Source organism: Mirounga leonina, unplaced genomic scaffold, assembly GCF_011800145.1.
Source record: "Mirounga leonina isolate KUSES-001 unplaced genomic scaffold, KU_Mleo_1.0 Mir_53, whole genome shotgun sequence".
Lineage (NCBI taxonomy): Eukaryota > Metazoa > Chordata > Mammalia > Carnivora > Phocidae > Mirounga > Mirounga leonina.
The window spans coordinates 15519176-15542573 of record NW_023270807.1 but is presented as its reverse complement, the minus strand read 5'-3'; the positions used below and the strand labels follow the sequence as shown (position 1 = coordinate 15542573).

General features: G+C 37.3%; 2 protein-coding genes across 4 annotated transcripts in view; one reads left to right on the top strand and one right to left on the bottom strand.

The window, feature by feature from the left end:
• Positions 1–1482: 1482 nt before the first annotated feature.
• On the bottom strand, positions 1483–21490 carry CENPQ (centromere protein Q). Its single transcript, XM_034991545.1, has 9 exons — positions 21203–21490; positions 16329–16471; positions 15643–15691; positions 14270–14390; positions 12904–12972; positions 8904–9033; positions 3262–3381; positions 3052–3129; positions 1483–1975 (listed from the first exon to the last, which is right to left on the bottom strand). The coding sequence occupies exons 2-9, from the start codon at positions 16428–16430 to the stop codon at positions 1844–1846; spliced, it is 801 nt and encodes a 266-aa protein (XP_034847436.1). The 5' UTR covers positions 16431–16471; positions 21203–21490; the 3' UTR covers positions 1483–1843.
• The window catches only part of MMUT (methylmalonyl-CoA mutase), a 37715-nt gene continuing 35781 nt past the window's right edge, over positions 21465–23398 (top strand). Inside the window, exon 1 of one of the 3 annotated variants that reach the window (XM_034991542.1) lies at positions 21465–21653. The gene's annotated coding sequence lies outside the window, so the exon portion shown is untranslated. The remainder of the gene's footprint in view (positions 21654–23398) is intronic. The other 2 variants (XM_034991543.1, XM_034991544.1) reach the window with 2 other exon arrangements.

The following is a 23398-nucleotide window of genomic DNA, read 5'->3' as shown; positions in this document are numbered from 1 at the left end:
GGTGAGAAAAAAATCTGGTTGTGGGTTGTCCAGTGACGCCCTTAACAACAACGTTGTGGTTAGACAGTTGGCCCAGGGTGGAGAGTAGAACAGGAAAGGTGTCTCCAGTATCAAGAAGGAAATTGACTGGCTTTGCTTCTATCTCCAGAATTACCTGAGGCTCTGGGTTCCCAATGGCAAACTGTTCAGGGGGAGCCACTGTGAAGAGCCCCAGGTCCCATCAGTCCCTGTCTGGGGTGCTGGTTGTCTGAGTCCTTGGAGACTGAGATCTCAAGGGCATTCAGATTCCTAGTGTCCTCCTCCACATGTAGGACAGGGGTTGCAGGGCTTTGATTTTTGCCTTTGAGGGCATTCTTGCTTCCAGTGCCCTGGGCGGCCACAGAAGTGGCATTTGGTATCAGCGCCTTGAGGGGCTGAGTTGGTAACAGTATATAAGGCCGAAACTAGGGCCTCGGACTTCTTAGTCTCTGTTCTTGTTCCTTACTCTCCTCTTGGTCCCATTGTAAAAGACCTGGTTAGCAGCTCATAAGAGCTCTTCTAGGGTCCCCCCTGGGCCAACTGCCAACCTTTTTCGAGTATTTGGGGCCGACTGGTTCACAGATTTGTCTTTGAGAATGATCTCGGCCTTGGGAGAACTGGGGGAGTTAGCTGTATTTACTGAGAGCCTCTCTCAACCTAAGAAGGCTGTTGGGTTTTCCTCTTGAGTTTGGGTGACAGTAGGCAACTTGGCATAATTCAGGGGCTTAACCTTTGACCTTTTTAATCCCTCTAGGATGCAAGCCTGGAAGTGACTGAGGTACCAGTTTCTGAGGGGATCATTAGGGTCCCAACTGGGGTCTTGTGGAGGGACAGCTTGGGCTCCAGTTGGGAATTGGAAGGCACCCAAGGGCTCACCCATGCCCTGGTAATGAAGTTGCTGTTCGTCCCCATATTTTTCAGTGGTGGCCAGGACCCCATGTTTCTCAGCCTCAGAGAGGGTTTGATTTAACAAGAGCATTAGGACATTTTGCAGAATCATTTCTACAAAGGCTGCAAAACAAAATGCTAGTACAGTCTTGTCTAAGCTGCAAAACAGGATGTTAGTACTGTTTTGTCTTAGCTGTCCTGACTCCATGTTTTCTTGTTGAGGACCCTGGCCCTGACTACCTAACTGTCCAACTAACTCCTAACATTATTACAATGAGACAAGGTTTATAGAAAGGGTTTTTTTGGTTTGATTTTTCTTTTAAGGGAATAAATGTGCTTAGGTTCCTTTTAAATAAAAGTATGCTTTGATGACAGTGGAAAATATTGAACATCTAGTCAATAATCCAACCAAAGAAATAAAATGTTCATGCTACCCCCAAAGGTAAAGACACCTGGCAAATCTTAATTATGTCACAAAAAGTCTAGAGGGTTATGTAAAAGAAATAAAGGCATTTGGGGATTTCTCAAGTTCCAGATGACTAGACGAAAATGCAAGTCATGAACTAAAGAATAATAATGATTGCAAACAATTATGTTTTTATGTACTGGGCACTATACACACTTCACATATATTACATTACAGTATCACAGTTCCTCTGCACTAACCAATAAATGAGCTCTATTCAGCCATTATAAATCATTAGACTGTGGCTCAAACAACCAGAGACACAATAGAAATGTGAGTTCCTAGATTTGGCAACTACTAAAAACAGTTTTTAGGACTATATTAGATGCTAATAGATCTACAGAAGCTAATTTTAAGTATATGTTGGAAATAAAACCTGAAGAAGCCTCAGCCTCTGCAGTATCATCATAGGCTAACAGTTTTACAAACTCATAAACATTAAATTAGTACAGAACAGTCTAAAAAAACTCTTTAAGAGGCATCCAGTCTCTTATAAGCTTCTTCGATGAAAGTTAACATATTCCTTGTCTGGGTTGAATTATGGAGAACATCCAAGTCCTTCAGAAGAGCGTTATGGTTTGGAATTAATGTCAAAATTTCTTTCTGTGGGTGTAATAGTACAATTAGTTTAAATTTTTTTTTAAAACTGAGATATAATTGACATATAACATCATAACATCATATTAGCTTCAGGTACACAACACAATGATGTGATATTTGTGTACACTGCAAAATCACCACCACAATAAGTCTAGTTAACATCTAGATTCTTCTTGTGTTAAAAATTCTTCTTGTGATGTGAACTTTTAAGATTTACTCTCTTAACAACTTTGCAATATACAAGACAGTGTCATTGACTACAGTCACTGTGTTCTACATTACATCCCCAAGACTTTGATTTTATAACTGCAAGTTTGTACCTTTTGACCACATTGACCCATATAAATAGTTCTTAACCTTTTATTATGAGAAATGTCAAATGTATGTTATTTAGAGAGAATGGTACAATAAATCTCAAATACCCATCACCCAAGTTCAGTAATCATCAACTCATTCTTGTTCTTTCCAAACTGTATTATTCTGTTTTACCTCTGTCCATTCCCTTTCCTTTTACCCTAAGTGGACTACAGATAGGACTATTTTAAATTATTTTTGAGAAACTTGAAGACTTTCTACCACTATAAGCATTTACACTATAATAGCTACTGGGAACCTGTGAAAACAGATACCAGTATACAGTCAACTACAAATAACACAACACTATTTCATGAAGAGTTATAGGCCACTGTTAGACGCATAAATAAACTCAACTATTGGAATTTACTTCCAGAAATCTATCCTACAGTTACAACCACACAAATACCTAAAGATACATATACAAGGGTATACTGAGCATTTTATGTAACTGCAACAATCATTTATTTCTACCAGTAATTCACGAATTATAGTGTGATACCTTCATCAATGGAATGTTACAGTTATTGACAAGAACGAGAGATCCACATGAAAGAAGCTCACAAATAAAGATGTTCGAACTATTCTGTCAAGTGAGAAAAACAATGTTGCCTAAAAACTTGTATCTTGGATTTCATTTGTTTTAAAAGAGGAAAAGGATATTATGGTTTTATATATGTGCTTCATAACTGATGATATAGTTGATATGGAAAATTGGCATTTACCTGAAGTGTGGGTGCTTTGAGACTCTTCTGAGAAAGTTCTGGAAGACAGAGTACCCCACTACTATCTATGTGAAACATCTAAAGTAGAAAAAGAACGCTACAGATTATTTCAAAAGGCTGATTTCTCTCTTTTTACATTCAAAGTTGTCTTGCTGAGAGACAAGCATTAAAAAATTTATCCACTCTAGGAATGCATTATTAAACAATTACCTGTTTTACTTTCTTTTCTTCTTCTTCCACCTCACTTGTCAGAACTTGAATTTTGTTCTTTAGGCTCTGAATATTCCCAGTCATTGACTCTACGGTCTCTACTATTTTATCTATTTCTTCCTGAGTGAGAATCAGAAAGTTAATGTTTTAAACTAAATACATTATTAAATGAAACCCAAATAGGTATTAATATACATATACATATTTTTTAAATACCACATATATGGAAACATTTTTGGAAGAAACTGGTAATTTTTTTTTCTTTCACAAAACAGACTTCTGAGAAACTAATTTACCAACATAATAATTCATTATAAGGAAATTTAATTTCCATGGAACAAGGAGATACAACCCACGTACAAGCATATTTCCTCAAAAACTCAGCAAAACTGCTACAATCAGAGATCCTGGAAGACCGGTGAATGTAGCAGAGCCCAAGGACTGATGGCCTAAAAATCTCCTGTGCTTTGTCTATCCATCTCTAAATCACTATATACCCCTGGCAACCACTCATCTTTTTATTCTCCAGTTCTGCCTTTTCTAGCTTATCATATAGTTGCAATCATACAGTATGGGGCCTTTTCAGTTTGGCTTCTTCCACTTATGATTTATAATATGCACTTAAGGTTCCTCCATGTCTCTTAAGGGCCCAATAGCTCATTTCTTTTTAGTGGTGAATAATACTCCATTGTCTGAGGTACCACATTTATTTATCCATTCACCTAATGAAGGACATCTTGGTATTCCAACTTTTGGCGATTATGAATAAAGCTGTCACAAACATCCATGTGCAATATTCAAACATACATGTATAATATACCAAGGAGCATGATTGCTGTATCGTGTGGTAAGAGTAGGTTTCATTTTGTAAGACACTGCCAAACTGTATTCTAAACCGGTTGTACCATTTAGCATTCCCATCAGCTGTGAGAGTTCTTGCTCCACATCCTCATCTGCATTTGTTGTTGTCCATGTTCTAGATTTCGGCCATTCCAGTAAGTGCATATTAAGTCTCCTTTCATCTATAGTTTCCCACTCCAATTTTTTTGGTTCTTTCCAACTGATTTGTACAGGAAACTACATAGTTTGCTTTGCAGAATTTGCCAGTCAGGTTTAACCTATTCCTCGGTCCTGAATTTCCTGTGACTTGGTTTTTGGATTTAGAGAGTGCTGTCCAATACAAATGTGTGTTACCACATGTATTAGTTTACTGTGCCTGCCAAAACAAACTGCCACACACTTGGTGTCTGAAAACAGAAATTTATTCTCTCTCAGTTCTGGAGAGCAAATGTCCAAAGCAAGGTGTTGGCAAGGCAGTGCTCCCTCTGAAACCTCTGAGGGAGAATCCTCTCTTGCCTCTTCCAGCTTCTGATGGCTATCAGCATTCCTTGTGGCTGCTCACTCCAATTTCTGCATTTTTCACACAGCCTTTTCCTCCATGTCTCCTTCTCTTATTAAGGACATTTTTGTCTCTTTAAGGACACTAGTCTTTGTATTTAGGACCCACCCAAGATAATCCAGGATGATCTCTTGAGATCCTTAATTATATCTGGGAAGACTCTTTCCAAATAAGGGCACATTTGCAGGTTCCAGGGCTAGGACTTGGGGCCACTATTCAACCCACTATAGAGGGAATGAATAACAACAATGAATAAAGAAAACAGTTAATATAATAAGGACTAAAAATTTCCATTGTAGTTAAAAAAAATTATTTTGGTCCATTGCTTTGGTTATCTTCTTTGGGTATGCCTACCATACCTATGCCGTATTTTCTATGCTGAGCTTTTACTTTGTCACTTTTTCTCAACTTTAAAAAAATGTTTCTTTTTGATTCTTAAAATTTTCTCCTTTATTTTACTATTTATTTTAAGCATTTATCTGTTGCATTTGCTTTACTTCTTCTAATTTAGTCTGCATATCTGAAAAGTTTTTTCTTTTACTTCTAATTTTTTCCTGAATTCTGTAGCTTCAGTTTTTAGTATTTCTAATACCGATTTATGATTTTTTTCCATACCCTCTACTGTTTTTCTGAATTTCTTTCAGTTTGCTTAAGAATTAGGTTAGTGTTCATCTGTTTTGTGAACACATGTTTTTGGCATGCTTTTGTTACCTGTGGATTGCTATTTTTTGTCCTTATTTTTATATTTTCTTATGCTAACTCTGGTTATGAAATCCTATGGCTCTGTTCTTTTTTTTTTTTTTTTTTAAAGATTTTATTTATTTATTTGAGAGAAAGAATGAGAGAGAGAGAGCACATGAGACGGGGGAGGGTCAGAGGGAGAAGCAGACTCCCTGCTGAGCAGGGAGCCCGATGCGGGACTCCATCCTGGGACTCCAGGATCATGACCTGAGCCGAAGGCAGTCGCTCAACTGAGCCGCCCAGGCACCCCTATGGCTGTTCTTATGCAGAGGTCCATAGGGATTAAAAAATTAAGCCCCAGCAGTTCCTATACCATCTTCTCAGTCTCCGAGACTTTGCTCACCACTGCCTTTTCTGTAGCACCATCACTGAGTGAGGGAGCTCAATTAATACAACTTCTGTTACTTATTAGCTGATACAGGTTTTGAAAAGTCACCACCAAGAATAACTCTAGGCTTCTGTGGGAAAAGGCAGTGGTTCTAAGTAAGGCACGTAACAGAAAACTGATGGATACAGACAAGACATACAAATTCCTAGTTCAAAGATTCTAGTAGGCCAGTGAAGAACTCTTATGCCCAAAATGCAAACAGTGCTTCCATTGAGTAACTGGCTGTCAAGCAAGCAAACCATAGACTGTTGTAATGCTGTGATATAAGAAATGTGTATTTGGTCTTCATCTCTGGTTTCTGGCACAGAGCTTCTAAAATCCTTGTAATTTGTTGAGTGATTTGGGTGACAGTGGCATCTTTTGCTATTCATAATAAGCCTCTTTCTGGGGCACCTGAGTGGCTCAGTCGGTTGAGTGTCTGCCTTCGGCTCGGGTCCTGCTATCAAGCCCCATGTTGGGCTCCTTGCTCAGCGGGAGCCTGCTTCTCCCTCTGCCTGATGCTCCCCCTGCTTGTTATCTCTGTCAAATAAATAAATAAAATCTTAAAAAAAAAATACGCCTCTTTCAACCTTACCTGAGTTTATGCTAATGAATGATTCAGAGAGGATGAGGGCTGGTTGCCAGAGCAATCAACCACGTGATTACAGGGTTGGAACTTTCAGCCCCACTCCTTGATCTCTTGAGAAGGGGAGATTTAGTTAATAATCAATTCTGCCTACCTGATGAAGCTTTCATAAAAATTCTAGACACTGGGTTCAGAGAGCTTCCAGGTTAGTGGAACACCTTGGGGCGCTGGTAGGACAACATATTTGAAGAGGCACAGAAGCTGTGTGCCCTTCCCCTATCCCCTGCCCTATGTATCTCTTCCATTTGGCTGTTCTTGAATGTATCCTTCATAAAAAACTGGTAAATAGTAAGTAAAGTGCCTTCCTGAATTCTGTGAGTTATTCTAGCAAATTACTGAACATGAGGAAGGGGTCACGGCAACACCTGATTTATACCTGGTTGGTTAGAAGTACAACTGGCATCTGAAGTGGGGGGCAGGCTTGTGGGACTGAGCCCTTCACCTGTGGGGTCTGCACTAAATCCAGGTACTTAGTGTCAGAATTGGATGAAATTGTAGGACACCTAGCTGGTGTCTCCAGAGAACTGGAAAAGTGCTTCGTGAAAAACCCACACATTTGGTGTCAGAAGTGTTGAGGATAGAAAAAGGTTTTTTTCATTTAACTATATTTATGCTTTTTTCTGGAATACAGAAATGCCCCTCGGTATTACAAAAATCACACTATCATTTACTATCTTTGACTACTTTCAAGTGATTTACATGAGTATTAAATATTAAGATAACTTTGCCATTATCACACTTGAAAACCTTTTAAAATCACCTAAAAAAAAAAAAGCCAAATTCACAAAAAAAGAGTAAGGAAGTGGTTACCAGGGGCTGGGGAGTGGAGAAAATAGGGAGCGGTTAGTAAAAGGTACAAATTTTCAGCTATAAGATGAATAAGTGTGATGATCTAATGTGAAAAACAAGGTCATTATAACCGGTAACACTGTATTGTATACTTAAAATTTGCTGAGAGAGAACTTAAATGTTCTTAACACACACAAAATAAAAAATAAATAATGTGAGGTGATGGATGTGTTAATTTACCAGATGAGGGAATCCTTCACAGTGTGTACATATATCAAATCACTACAGTGTACACTTTGAATATCTTATAATTATAGCCCAATAAAGCTGAAATTAAAAAAAAACCTATGTCAGTGACATCCAACTGTTCATTACATGGTGGAACTAGTGTCAGTGCTGAAAATATACTCTTGAAAAGTAGTAACGGGGATAAAAATTCAATATAATCTCACACTAGGAAGAAAGTGAGTTTCTATTTATCATATATGGAATTTATTAATTTATAATATACATAAATTATAATATATGTAACTAATTTATAATATATGTAAATTTGTTGCTCAGAGTCTAATCCACCCAGTGTTATTCTCAATCATATGGAAAAACTGGAATAAATTGTGATTTTTGAATTCTTAGAAATCCTTGGGGATGCATTCCTTGCATAACCTACTACCAACTCTATATTTTCTAAATTGCTAACAAAGACCTAAGGACCATTATCTACAAACTACTTTGAAATGGCTAAGAGATATATGGTCTAATCTAGTTTGGTTTTAATAACTACTTAATAAGCCCTGTAAGTTTGTTTCTCCTAACTGTTCAAGTATCCACTAATTAAAAGCCTGAAGTTAATCATGATACCTAATGTTATCTCCCATTATCTTCCACAAGATAATGATCGAGAATCAGAATCTGCAGTTGGACTAAGATCTGCACTATAACTTTTTTTTTTTTTTAAGATTTTATTTATTTATTTGACAGAGAGAGACACAGCAAGAGAGGGAACACAAGCAGGGGGAGTGGGAGAGGGAGAAGCAGGCTCCCCACTGAGCAGAGAGCCCGATGCGGGGCTCCATCCCAGGACCCTGGGATCATGACCTGAGCCAAAGGCAGACGCTTAACGACTGAGCCACCCAGGCGCCCCTGCACTATAACTTTAAGCAATTTGTCTAAGGTTCAGCTAAAAATATGTCTCTTTTCACATTTGTATAATGAGATCATATAGCACAGACCTCCTTAAGTTGTTTTGAGAATTAAGGGATGTAGCTACAAGTGCCTAGAGCAGTACCTAGAACACAGAAAGCCCTCGTTACATGTTAGCCATATGATAATAACAACAACAATAAGGAGTATATGCTCTTCTTGTCAATATGTTTTGAAATTCTTTAGCATTTAGTGATGAGTTCCTATAATTTGATAATCAAGATTAGAAGTTCAGTTAAAGTCAGGTAAAAAAAAAAAACAGAACTGCTACTTAATCACTAATATATTAGAAATACTTTTAACTTTAGAGGTTCAAAGTTTAGGTAAGGTTTTTACTCTAACAAAAAAAAAAAAAAAAAAGAAGAATTTAATGAAAACCCTGTTCTAAAATCTAGTATTTACTATTAGGAGAATATCATGATAATTTAAAAAATTTCTTATTCTCTTCCCCTTTCTCCTAACTCTCTAATTATGGACTCCCTGTTCAAATTTCATACCTGCAATAATGCCAGACCTTCTTCATTAGCTCTGTGCTGTGCCCTTTCCATTTTCAGTAGACTTGACACGTTAGTTAAATCATTCAGCTTTTTGGGAGGGACTTTAACGGTTTCACACAGTTGTAGCAATCTTAGGGATAAAAAAAAAAAAATTATGTTTACCTTTTTAGAACCATTATTTTATTTTATTTTTTTGTTTTGTTGTGTTTGAAATACTGCTGCCATCTTTTTTCTGTCCTCATATTCCCAAGGGCTATTACATTCTTTTATTAACAGTAGCTAACATTAGCAGTGACACCCATAAAAAGCCATGATACATTATCTTTTAGCCTTTCGATTTATTAAGATTTATCTCAAATCATGGGGCGCCTAAGTTGTTTCATGAAAGGAAAAATTTCTATTTTATACACTTATCAATTTTATTATATATATTTATACAATTTCATTTGTATATATTTTAAAATAAAACTTTCCTTGTATCTTCTGAATGTGTTTCCTAGACTACTATAGCACATAATTCTATCTTTATTGTGAATAGCTGTGTAAGAGATGAAACACTATTCTGTAATGACACTGGACTCTATATTTCAGTTGTCTTAGACAATGTGTCCAATGAAAAGAATCTCTCTATCAGTTACTCTAACAATGGTTTTAAAGATAAGTGAGTCCCACAGAGTTTAAGGCAAATAAAATGTTAAGATTAAAGTGCTTTGTTTAAAAGTACAATCAACACGTCTACGACCCAGCCATTGCACTACTGGGTATCTACCCCAAAGATACAAATGTAGTGAACCGAAGGGGCACCTGCACCCTAATGTTTATAGCAGCAATGTCCACAATAGCCAAACTGTGGAAAGAGCCAAGATGTCCACTGACAGATAAATGAATAAAGAAGATGTGGTATATATATATATATATATAATATATATATATATTATATATATATATATATATATACACACACAATGGAATATTATGCAACTATCAAAAATTGAAATCTCGCCATTTGCAAAGACCTGGATGGAACTAGAGGGTATTATGCTAAACAAAATAAGTCAATCAGAGAAAGACAAGTATCATATGATCTCACTGATATGTAGAATTTAAGAAAGAAGGCAGAGGATCATAGGGGAAGAGAGGAAAAAATGAAACAAGAAGAAACCAGAGAGGGAGACAAACCATAAGAGACTCTTAATCTTAGGAAACAAACTGAGGGTTGCTGGAGGGGAGGGGGCGGGGATAGGGTGGCTGGGTGATGGTCATTGGGGAGGGTATGTGTTGTGGTGAGCGCTGTGTGTTGTAGAAGACTGATGAATCACAGACCTGTATTCCTGAAACAAATAATACATTATATGTTAATTAAAAAAAAACTGCATACTAGGCAAACTAAAAAAAAAAAGACAATCAACATGAATACTGTGCAATATTAAAGTTAAGAAATCCTCTCTAAATATGTAAAAAAAGGAAAGAATAGAAGAAAAAAATAAAAAGAAAAAAACAAATTAAAAACAGAAAAGTTAACAAAACACAACAAGGTTACAAAATTTTCCTTCAAACCAGGTTGATTAGGTCGCCAATGGAAACTAACCTATTACTACCCTCACTGGTAGCAGGGAGCAATACAGCTTTCCTAAAAGCTTGTATTCTTGGATTCCAGGAGGAAGAGATCAAGGAGGAAAATCTAAATTTGGTTACTTCTTGCTAATAGCAACATTTTGGGGTTCTCAAAAACCCAACTACTTAAGATTTGCAGGCATAAATAGTGGAAAACAGAACACATCTTCCTGGGATCTTACTCAAAATATTACTTTTTGTAAAGAAAAAAAGTAGGCAATATAAAACGCACCAATCACAATTTTCATTAAACTGTTGGGATAAACTTCAGTTATCCAGTCATTAGGAAGGACATCACATTTAAGAATAAAAACCTAGGCACCTAGGTGGCTCAGTTGGTTAAGCACCCGAGCCTGGAGTTTGGTTCAGGTCATGATCTCAGGGTCCTGGGATCAAGCCCCCATGTCTGGCTCTGCACTCAGCATGGAGTCTGCTTGGGTTTCTCTCCCTCTGCCCCTATCCTCACTTGCTCTTGATCTCTCTCTCTCTCTCTCTAAAATAAATCTTTAAAAAAAAAAGAATAAAAACCTGTGTGTATAAGTACTCCTAAGAGGAATAAGTTCTTGATTTCTTAACTAAAATAAAGATCCATTTATGAAAAATTTCTTCTAAAAGTTTATTAAGTTAATTCTGTGAAAGGGTCACTCACTATTCAACATGTTCTAAATAGTGGTTAGATTTGTAATATTCTTAAAAAATCTTATTAAAATAAAAGTGTAACATAAATACACCCTACTATGTCAAAAACACCTAATCATCATTCATAACAGTTTTCTATAGGGCAGACCTATGATCAGACAAACAAAACAGGGTTGCTAGTCAAACAAAATGGGTTAGCCACTACAGTTTTTAGAGAACATACTTTGGGAAAGTCTGCCCTATAGAAAAATTTTATGAATGATGATTAGGTGTTGTTGACATAGTAGAGTGTATTCATGTTACACTTTTATTTTAATAAGATTTTTTAAGAATCCTGCAAATCTAATTGTACTAAAATATTCTCATTTACACATCAAATAGGACTTACTTGTTTTCTATTAAAAGGCAATAAATAGCTTTTATTATGTATTATCTTATATACTGGCATTTTTAGTACACTCCTTCCTTTTTAATACTAGACTGTCATTCCTGTAAGTAGGTGGCAGGCCTGCTTCTAGCAGTCCTTTTTCTTTCTTTCTTTTTTTTTTTTTAAAGATTTTATTTATTTATTTGACAGAGACAGAGACAGCGAGAGCAGGAACACAAGCAGGGGGAGTGGGAGAGGGAGAAGCAGGCCTCCCGCCGAGCAGGGAGCCCGATATGGGGCTCGATCCCAGGACCCCGAGATCATGACCCGAGCCGAAGGCAGTCGCTTAACCAACTGAGCCACCCAGGCGCCCCTCTAGCAGTCCTTTTTCAATCTCTTCAACCTCTCTACAAACTCCCACCCCCAACCACCCTTTCTGTTTTGCTACTATTGTTGAAACTATATTTAAAGTAAGCAGAATTTTTGCTTAGACTTCCCAAGAAGTCTACTAGCTCTAGTTTACTAGACTAAAAACTAGTAAACTAGACTAGACTAGAAATTAGTCTACTAGTTTCAGGCAAACCCAAAACTAAGATGTAGAACATTTTTCTATGAAAAGAAAAAGTTGGGTGCCTGGGTGGCTCAGTCAGTTAAGCGGCTTTGCTTTTGGCTCAGGTCATGATCTCAGGGTCCTGGGATCTACTCAGTGGGGAGTCTGCTTATCCCTCTCCTGCTGCCTCTTCCCCCACTCATGCTCTCTCTCTCAAATAAATAAATACAATCTTCAAAAGAAGAAAAAAAATTCTGTGCAAATAGTAGTTACTGAAAATTATTGGCAGTGGTGTGGCTTTAAGAGCACTTGAAAAGAAACTTCCATTTGTGACTTGCCATAAGATGAAGAGCAGTAATACCATGAAAATCACACTTGCTACTTATGAAAATAATATAATACAACATTGAAGTGAAAACACAGTAATGGAATAAATCTCAGATAAGAATGGTAAACCATTAACTTCAAATTGCTCAAAATGAAGATGGAGTTAAAGCGGACAAAATATTTTTTCAAATCCCACTACAAAAAAATGAACTGTAGAAGCAGGCATTTTGTGATTTTCAGACTTTATTTTTATAAATTCTCTTAACTGACTTCATAACTGCATGCAGCAGTTTAGAATATACATTTCCAAGTCATTCACCTTCTTAAAATTACAACAAAAATAACAACAAAAAAACCCCAAAATCAAAGAAAAACTTTTATATCCCACACATGTCTATTCTGGTAACCTAGAAACAGATTAGACTTCTACTAATTTTATTTTAAATATATTTTTATATTTATTTTATAGTTTATAAAAATATTCTATTGCATAACTACATTACCTTTTCTTCAGATAGTTAAGATGATACTGAACTCGTTCATTTTCTCCAATATTGTTACTCAAAATTGCTCTAGAAAAGAAAAAAAAAGATTGAATAAATACTAGTTTGAAACACAATGAATATAATGTGTTTACTTTTTCTCCCTGCTTTCTTTCAAGTGCCCCTCCTCACTAGCCAGGTAGAATCAATCACTTTTTATTTTTAAAGATTTTATTTATTTATTTATTTGACAGAGAGACAGAGACAGTAAGAGAGGGAACACAAACAGGGGGAGTGGAAGAGGGAGAAGCAGGCTTCCTGCTGAGCAGGAAGCCCGATGCGGGGCTCGATCCCAGGACTCTGGGATCATGACCTGAGCCGGAGGCAGATCCTTAATGACTGAGCCACCCAGGTGCACCCACTTTTTATTTTATATCAAATACACTTTTTTTTCCCCCATGTTTTATTCCTGATTTTATTGGGAAAGCCTCTAGGATTTTGTCATTATGTATAATACTTGCTGTGGGTTCCAGGTAGACATTCTTTGTCATGTTAAGAAAGCATCCTTACATTTCTGTTCTTTAAAGAGTTTTATTTATTTTTGTTTTGTTTTGTTCTTAAATATGGAATTGGTATTGAATTCAGCAAATGGTTTAAAACAGATATTAAAATATCATATTATGTTTTCCTAATTTAATCTGTTATGTTGTTTTGACAGCTTTCCTAAAGTAATCTTTAGGTTCCTAAACTAAACTCTATTTGTTTAGTGTTAATTATTCTTTAGATATACATTTGGATTCTATTTCTAGTTTAGGAATTCTACATCTATATTATAAGTGAAAGGGGTTTAACAGTATTCAGGGTGTGTGCTTGTATGTACATTCTATTTTTTCAGGTTTTGATATCAGGATTATAATTTTATAAAATGAAAATAGTTTGCCACTATTTTTTGTCTGTTTGTTTCATACATTTATTTATTGAAATACGATTTTAAGCAAAGGTACAATCAAAGTTCTTCTTATTACATTCTATAATTATAATTAATTTAGGTGAGTTCAGCTTCTTGATGGCAGAATCCTGTCTTATTTTCTTTGTATCCCCACCATGTTAGCTTATATATAAAGTGTCAATTGGAACTCAACTTCTTAAAGTATCCCTAGTGATAGAACAAGTTTAAAGTTTATAGATAGCAGGTCATGCCACATAGACTTCATTTTTCTTTCATTGATGGAATCCTAAGCTTCTGAAATTAACGACTTCCTGCAAAACACCCTATCACCATAAAATAAATAATGACATTTAAAAGGAAATGTTTCTAAGGAAATATGTTTCTATGGAAAACATATAGGTAGAAATCAAGGATGAAATGCAAAAATTTCATACTTACATTATTACTGAGTCCATCATAGTTTGTAAGTGCTCTCTACTACTCTCTGAAAGAGGCTGCCAGGTTTTTCTCTTGTTGGATGCTATCTTAACCCGTTTTAGATTAGTATGCTCTGTTTGTCTTGTTACTGGTGAAGGAAGAGACTCTGGTCAATCTTGAAATTTTATGTTTTTACTTAAAAAGTGATTCAAGTATAAATTTATTTTAAAAAGCTAATAGAAGTATGAGAACCAAAATATTATAAGACTGCATAAACTATTTAATTTCCTTTTTATTGCACAGACATAATATGCCAGTCATTGAATATGCTTATGCTGTCTAATATTATGTTAACTAAAATATTATTAGCTGATACTGCAGATACAAACCCAAGACAATTCTAAATGATGAAGCAGGCTACAATTATTAGGATTCAATATAAAAGTCTGATTCCCAGAAATGACCTAAATTAAAGAGCTTCATTGAGAAGACTAGAAAGCTATTTCTACCAAATGTTAAATGGCAACTGGAACAAAATACTCAGGGTCTACTTGGTTATTGGTATTGTTCTACTTATAAGAGATAAACAAAGGAGATACACTATTGGCTCATATATAGATTAGTTTTGGAGAGAAGGGAGACTAAGTAATTTTAATTACAGGTACGCAAAGCATTACAAAAGAAAAAGTGCACCATGAACTATGGAAGTATAAAACCAGGGAACCTAGCTTGGTGTTGGTGAGGAGAGAAAGGGAATTCTTAGATGAAGTGATGCCTAAGGAAAGATGACCACTCCATACTAATTTATTACAAACAAAATTAGACAGTAGCCCCAAACTAATCCATGCAATGGTGGTAGGACAGAAGCACATCTGTTTTAAAGAGAAATCAGTAGGGTGTCTATATATCTTAGATCAGTAATAATTCAGATTGTGGGACACTTTGATTTTCTCTAGTTCCTATCAATTTAGAACCTTACACAATATTTTGCTAGAGGCGGTAAGTGAAATTTCAGTTGACTAAAATTACTGACTAACCAGTACTACTTATTCTTGCAAAAATGAGAATGCAGCTGTTTATTACTTTCTTTTGCTTTTTTAAAAAAAGATTTATTTATTTGAGAGAGAGAGAGAGAGAACATACATGGGGTGGGGAGGGAGGGAGAGAGAGTGAAAGTCCCAAGCATACTCCTCGCTGAGCGCAGAGCTGACATGGAGCTGGATCTCACGACCCTGAGCCAAAATCAAGAGTCAGACACTCAACTGACTATGCCACCCAGGAGCCCCTAGTATCTTTTGCTTTTGTACAGCTCATAAACAAGATGCTGAGAATTTTTTTTATGAGTACAGACATCTTGAGACAGACAAATTAAACAAGATATAGAAAATAAATACCTTCAGAAGGCAGATGCTTTGGATTTTTATTTTTTGCTATGTTTCTAACCTAGAGAGAAAAACGCACACATAATTAAACATCAGATAAAAAGATACTACCTTTGCAATATATTTGTCATGTATGTTGAAGAGTATTCATATATCTTCTGGCTAGATAGAAAAAGTATATTGCTACTTCTACAGAGAAAGAATATGTTAAAGAAATCATTAGTCATTTTGCCTATGAAATAGTCTTACATACTTTACCTGCAAAAAACATAGGCGCTGCCTAATATAGGATAAATCACAACAGAATTTTTACATTTTAAATATTCTTTTGTAAGAGAGGGGCAAAATTATGGTAGAAAGAAGCTAATTCCTCCCAAGGTAATTTTTCTCTGTTAATAAAAATCTCTTTCACCAACTGACAGATTTTAAGTAAAGCGTACACACTTTACTCCTAGTCTTCACATTCAAACACCTTAGCAATGTCCCAGGACCCCCTCCTCAACAAAGAATTCTCTGATCAGTATCTTTAGAAATTGAAATAAACAATTTTCATCTGAGAATTTTTACAAATTATGTTGCAACAACTCCCACATAACTTGTACTCAAACTGACCTTTAGTCTTCACATACTCCTTTACATAGAACAAATGACATTTTTAATCAAAAAGTTCTGAATGATAAACTCAATATTTTCATTACCTTTTTCTCTGGTAACTCCATTTCCTCATCATCATTTTTTCTTTTTGGGTTTCTTTTTAACTGTTGAGACCTTTTCTTGGAAGAACTTGCTTTGCTAGACATCTTAATCTAAACAGAACAATTGTAACAGTGCTTCAAAAAATCTGTGAAGATAAAAAGGACACAAAAATAAGCTTAAGCTTGCAGAATATTTTGTTAAAAAGAACTACCTATAGGGACGCCTGGGTGGCTCAGCCGGTTAAGCGGCTACCTTCGGCTCAGGTCAGGATCCCAGGGTCCTGGGATCGAGCCCCACATCGCCTCCTTGCTCGGCAGGGAGACTGCTTCTCCCTCTGCCTGCCACTCCCCCTGCTTGTGCTCACTCTCTCTCTCCGATAAAAAAAAGAAAAAAGAACTACCTATAAATGTTCCAAGTTTGCTTTAAAAAAATCATAATGAAAGTTTTGGGGAAGTATTGTTTTTAGAACACTTAAACATATTTTAAAACAAGTAACACTGATTATTATTGAAGTATGTATCTAATTCAGTTTCATTCCTAGAAATTTCTTCTATTTTTATGGCTTTAAAAAAATCATGTGAAAGTGCTTTTGCATCTCTTACTTTATACTCCACCATAAAATAACATTATCTCCATGTTTAGACCCAAGAAAATGGAAATATAAAGTATTAAATTGTTTTCCTCTGGTCACAGATAATATTAATTTGAAGAGTAATACTCAGGGCTTCTTATTTTAAGCCTAATGGATTTCTCATTCGACTTATGCCAAAGATGAAAGGAGATAATCTTTAGGGTCCATACTATGAATCTATGCTGTGGAAATTCAAGTGAAAAAGTCACTCATAAGGATTTAAGCTACAACTCTGCCTGAGCTATTTGCATTTTAAAAAAGCTCAGTAGTATAATGATTATTCTGTCCTTCCACAAATTACAAAACAGACACAGGAGTGTGGATGATTTCGATGACAAAATTTAAGTCCTTCATCACCAAATAGTCCTTTATCACCAAACTCATTACTGTTAAAAGGAACAGAGGAATAGAATGTTTATTCTTGCTTTAGGCCATAAGGAGTAGATAGCTTAGAAGTTAGGTACAGTATACATAGAGGAGTGTGTGTGTGTGTGTGTGTGTATGTATGTACAGGCATACCTCAGAGATATTGCAGGTTCCATTCTAGATGACAGCTAAAGCGAATATTGCAATAAAGTAAGTCAAATGAAATTTTTGGTTTCATTTGCATGTAAAAGTTATGTTTACGTTATAATGTAGTCTATTAAGTGTGCAATAGTATTATATCTAAAAAAAACAATGTACATACCTTAATTAAAACAGCTTTATGGTTGAAAAATGCTAACTATCATCTGAGCTTTCAGCAAGTCAATCACTGATCACAGATCACCCTAACAAATATAATAATAATGGAAGAGTTTGAAATCTTGCAAGAATTCCCAAAATGTAACAGACAGAAAGTGAGCAAATGCTGTTGGAAACATGGAGCCAAAAGACTTGCTGAAGTGGGATTGCCACAAACCTTCAATCTGTAAAAAACACAGTATCTGTGAAGCACGATAAAAATGAGGTATGCCCATATACACATACATACATATATGTAGTTTATACATCTTATTTATATATATATAAATGTTTTCTAGGCATATACAGCTAGATACATACCAGTCACCATTCCTTTTCTAAAAATTCAGAGTTAAATAGATTAATAGTTTATATATGCAGATTGAGAGACAATAAAGGAGTTACTTTGGATAAATCTATTTCTTCAAATTTTAAAAGGTAAAGGTTCAAGCTTTTTTTTCAGTAAGATTAACAAAAATGGAGGGAAATAATTAATTGAAAGATCACCACTATACTTGGGGACTACATGTAAGATCAGTTACAAAAAGCTCTGGTAAATTACACTTTACCCTGCTCTTGAACAATGTGGTACTCTACACCCAGTTAGTGTTAGATTCCTGAGATGCCTAATTCTTTCAACGTGACATCCATGCCCTTATCCTTCCCCGACTTAAAAACCAATCCACATGACAGTTTCACTTGTGGGCCTCTCCTGGAAGGGTTACGATACATATAGCAGTACAGGTTTTTCAATGAAGAAGGTGAGGGAGCAAGTGAGGGCTGAAATTTAGTCCTCACTCCATTTGGTAAATTAAAAATGGTGCAAATTCCTTCTTACTCCTGTTATTGAGAGATGGAGTCTATGTCCCTTTATCTTAAATCTTGGCAGACTCTGTAGCTGTTTGAGCAGTAGAATATGGTGGAAATGATTCTGTACTAGTTTACTGGCCTAAACATGAAAAGACCGGCAGCTGCAACATCGTCATGTTTGAAATATTTGCTCTTGGAACCCAGCTACCATGCTATGAGGAATGCCAACATGGAGAGGAACTGAAAGCCCCAGGCAAAAGCCCCAGCTGAACTCCCAACCAATAGCCAGTACCAACTTGCCAGCCTGGTACATGTACCTGAGCCAATATGCTGCAGCTGACCCTGCATGGAAAAGACATGAGTCAGCCCTACCAAGTTGTTTCTGATCCCGAATTCTGGAACAAATAAATAATTTTTAAAAAAAAAAAATTTAAAAATCCTTCCCCAATACCTACTACACAACATCCAACTCTACCATGTCATTTATAGTTCTTAAAAATCTAGCCCTGCCTAGCTTTCCATACTTCTCTCCCACTACTCCTTATAAGACTCTCTCTAGCTAGATTTGATGATTTCCCAAACACACTTTGAGTAATGCATACACTATGCCCTCCACCTGAGCTGCTCTCCTCTCCTGTCTCTGCCCACCCTCCCAGAGCATGAGCCACCTGCTCTTCATGCCTCCTAACCACTCCACTCCACTCTAAAAGTCTGTGGGCGCTTCTGGTGTCTAACTCTCAGCTGGCACTTATTCATAGTTTGGTTCTATTAATCGGTTTTTCTTGATATTCTTTATTCAAAAACATGTAATTTAGTGCTACTTCAAATTTGACTCACAAACTACTATAGTGCCTTTAAATATAGAAACTGACAATATTCATTTAGAAACTTTTATCATAATTTGGCAAAAATTTTATGTATGTTGAATCTGATCATAAAATAATTGGCTTTTTTTCTTTTTAAATGCCATTTTCCCAGTAATTTGTTAAAAAAAAAAACAACAACCCACCACCTTCTTTTTTAGAGATGTTTTAGGTTCACAGCAAAATCAAGCAGCAAGTATAGAGAGTTCCCATATATCCGGTGTACCTCCAGCTTTCTCCACTACCAACATCCCACACCAGAGTGGTATATTTGCCATAATTCATGAACTCCCACTGACATATCCTATCACCCAAAGTCTGTATTTTACAGTAGGGTTCATTCTTGGTCTTATATACTCTATGGGTTTGACTAGTAATTAATTTTTGGTTGTATTGTACGAAAGAATCAGTTGCAGCTGATTAAAAATTAAAAAAAAAAAAGCTGTTTCTTTACTAGCGGCAATACGAGCTGCACCATTTTCACTGATACCTACTTAAGCCAATAAACCATAGCACAAAAAGTTTCTAAAGCTCGTTACTATCAACATTTTGGATGGAGTAACTCTTTGTTGTGAGGGCTGTCCCATGAACTGTATTCTGGTCTTTAGTTGCTAGTACCCTCCCTTCCCCAAGGTGTGACAACCAAAACTGCCCCAGACATTATTAAATGTCTCCTGGTGTGAAGGTACCTCAGATTGAGAACCACTGCCAAGAGCAAGTCAGGAATAAAGATGAATGGCCTGGTTCCAAATCCTGGCTCTGCCATTTAACTAGCTGTACAACCTCAGGCAAGTAAATTTGTTCAATTTCCCCCCTGGTAAAATGGGTTAAAGTTAAAAGCACCAACATTAAAGGCTTTTGTGAAGCTAAAATTTTGTACAGAATACGTAAAGTGCCTAGAACAATACTTGGGACATAGTAAGAATTCAATAAGTAAGTCACAATGTTCTATCACTACTGGGCCAGTTGTAAAGGAACTAGAATAGAAACTTTAATGTAAATGTAAAATGAATAGAAATTTTGCCCTGCTTTAGATCCACAGGAAACCATAGCCCAGTGACAGTGGGTAGAGACAGATATGAAAACAATTACTATAAAATTATGTATCATGTGACAAAAATTATAAAACAAAAATGAGTGGATGATTCAAATTGATGTGTATGCGTGTGTCTGGGGGGGAATGATATACGGTATTCAGAAAAAAAAAAAAAAGTAACATGGTAATTACATTTTGAAATATTTAGCCAGAAGGATCGGGAATGAAGTATTTAAGAGAAAGCAGCAAAAGCCTGACGGCAGAACAGTTGGAAAGAAACTGGTCCGTTCGGGCACAGGGAAAATTCAGCGAGACTTGAATGTGTATGGGAGTAAGGGACAGAAACAAGATTGGAACAGTAGTTTGCGGCCAGACTATATACTACAGTGAAGAATTTACTCCTTATTCCGTAGGAAACAGGGAGGCATCCTAACTTGTCTTATTTTTCTTACCGGTTTGCTGAAATTCGTGGGAACCAAGTCTCTCAATCTAGGCCTCAGTGTAAGCACACGGGGCAAGCGCCAAGTCTGGCGAAACACAAATAACGCAATGTTTACCTCCTGACAAAGGCCTCGGGACAGCAACGCTGCCGGCCGCAGTTACGTCAATGCCCAAAGACACTAATCTCTAAGGCTGCACTTCGCACCACTATGGGCCACGGGAGATTAAGGAAAAAGAACTAGGATGAAGATGAATTGGGGAAAGGAGGGCGGAACCCAGGAACCAGGTGCGGCTTCACTACATCCTAGCAAATCAAATATTTCAATCCTTGGCCCCGAAGGGCAGATACGGAAAATCCATCTGGAAAATCACCTCACGCTCCTGAGATACAAGCCGCGGAGTCTGCCACAATCGCTTTGGCCGCAAAACTCGCGCCGCAAGATGGATCCACCAGCGGTTTAAAAGCTTTCACTGATCACCGACGACACCCCTTCAATCCTCCAGGGAGCCACTGCCAGAGCAATTCGCGCCCAAACCTTTGAAAAACAGACGAGGCCCGGAAGTGGGCGGGTAGAAGCCGGAAATGCGGGTGGAAGAGGCGGGCATCTTGGTACAGCCCTAACGTCATCAAAAGCGCGCCCACGGGAGCGCGATGAGATTGGCTGCAGGGAGGGCGGTGTCGGCCTACGCCCCCTGCCTTCTCCAGCTGGCTTTTGCGCAAGGTCAGTGAGGGCTTCGGCTGTGTGGACCTCTGGCTGTCAGGGCTTGGAGCTCCGAAGCCCAGCCGCCCTCACCACAGCCGAGGTCAGAGACAGGCTGGCCAGTGAGTAAGACTGTGCACCTCGAGATACGTCAGCCTTTCAACCCCTCCATTCTTCTGGCTCCTCTCTCCCCACTTACCCCGTCCTCTGAGCCTGTCCTTTTTCTCTTCCCACCTTCCTTATTTACCTTCCCACTATGACGGCACCCTGCTCTCCTCTGCCTTCTCCTTGGGTTTAGATTCTCCACCGACCTCTCACTTTCAGCGTGGTGTGTGGGAATTAGGAGGTCCTGCTGGAAAGAAGGTGCTTGTTCGCCTCAGAGGCCATGTCGCCGTCTTCCCTGGCCACCCGAGCACCCCGAGGTTCCGCTAGGCAGAGGGCGCTTGCAAGATGACGCGGGGGTGCTCTGGCTCCACAGCTGCCTCCCCTCTAGGCTGCGGCTCTTGTTACTGTGAGGTTTTTTTTGTAAGAGGTGGCAGGACTGAAGGTGACTTTCTGTATACAGGTGGCGGTGAGGGTGAGAGGTGAAATAGGAAAGACAGGTCTAAATTGATACAAAACTGTAAATTACTAACTTGTTCTGTTTGATCTTGAAAGAGAGCAAGATGTCGTCATCTCCAACCAAATTGGCTGAACATCGGAGGTGGCTAGCCTTTCCTGCAGTATTAATGTGAAACCACATTATTTGAAAAGTTATTTGATTCAGAACTGTGGGTATTTTACGCATATTTTGGGGGGCTGTGGGGGTGGGCTTCATCATTATTCTTTAACACATTCTAATCGTCAGTAACATATTTGTTTTACATTTTGCTTCCTTGGATGCTTGAAGCATCTTCATGGATCTTCTGAGAAAATTGAAGTGCTGTTGCCATCAGCAGTAGTTGTGTTCTTATCTAAAAATGCTGTCTGTTTTCAGCCTTTACCAATTTGCCATGTGATTTTCTGGAAGTCACCTAATAGAGGGCTCTTTCCTATCGTTTGTCCAGGTTTGGGGAACCAGTATTTTATGTCAATGAGTGTGATATGTCCTGTCTACAAATCTAGACTCAGGCAGTTTTCAGGTTACCTTTTATATCTTTACTACTGTAATGGTTCAGTCATAAATTAATTATTTTTCTCGCCTACTTTTTAAGCTAGTACATGTAGTTTATGCTTGCAAGAAGATGGATGACAAGGACCCCATGGATATGATAGGATAAAAATCATAGTAGCTTTAAAAGAATAATGGGAATTGTTTTGTTGTATTTCTGTTTAGAGTTTGTTCTATGTACTTTTTACCCAGTTGAACATATTGCATTTACAATGTTTTATCCTCTTTCACGGAATACTTTTTTGAGCCTATTTCCTTTTTAAAGAAACTAAGCATAACATATTTTAAGTTTGACTTGTGTATAATATATTTACAGATAAATGCACATATCACAATTGTACAGTTTGACGAATTTCCACAAACTGAGTACCTCTTTATAATTAGTGTTTGGAGCAAGACCATCACCCCAAAGCTCCTCTTGCTCCCTTTCTGTCCTAGCCACCATAAATAACCACTCTTCTGACTTCTAACATTAAAGATTAGTTTTGTGTATTTCCTATATATGTATATATATGTGTATATATATATATTTAAGATTTTATTTATTGGACAGAGAGAAAGAGCACAAGCAGGGAGAGCTGCAGGCAGAGGGAGAGGGAGAAGCAGGCTTCCTGATGAGCAGGGAGCCCGATGTGGGGCTCGATCCCAGAACCCTGGGATCATGACCTGAGTCGAAGGCAGACGCTTAACCGACTGAGCCACCCAGGTGCCCCCTCT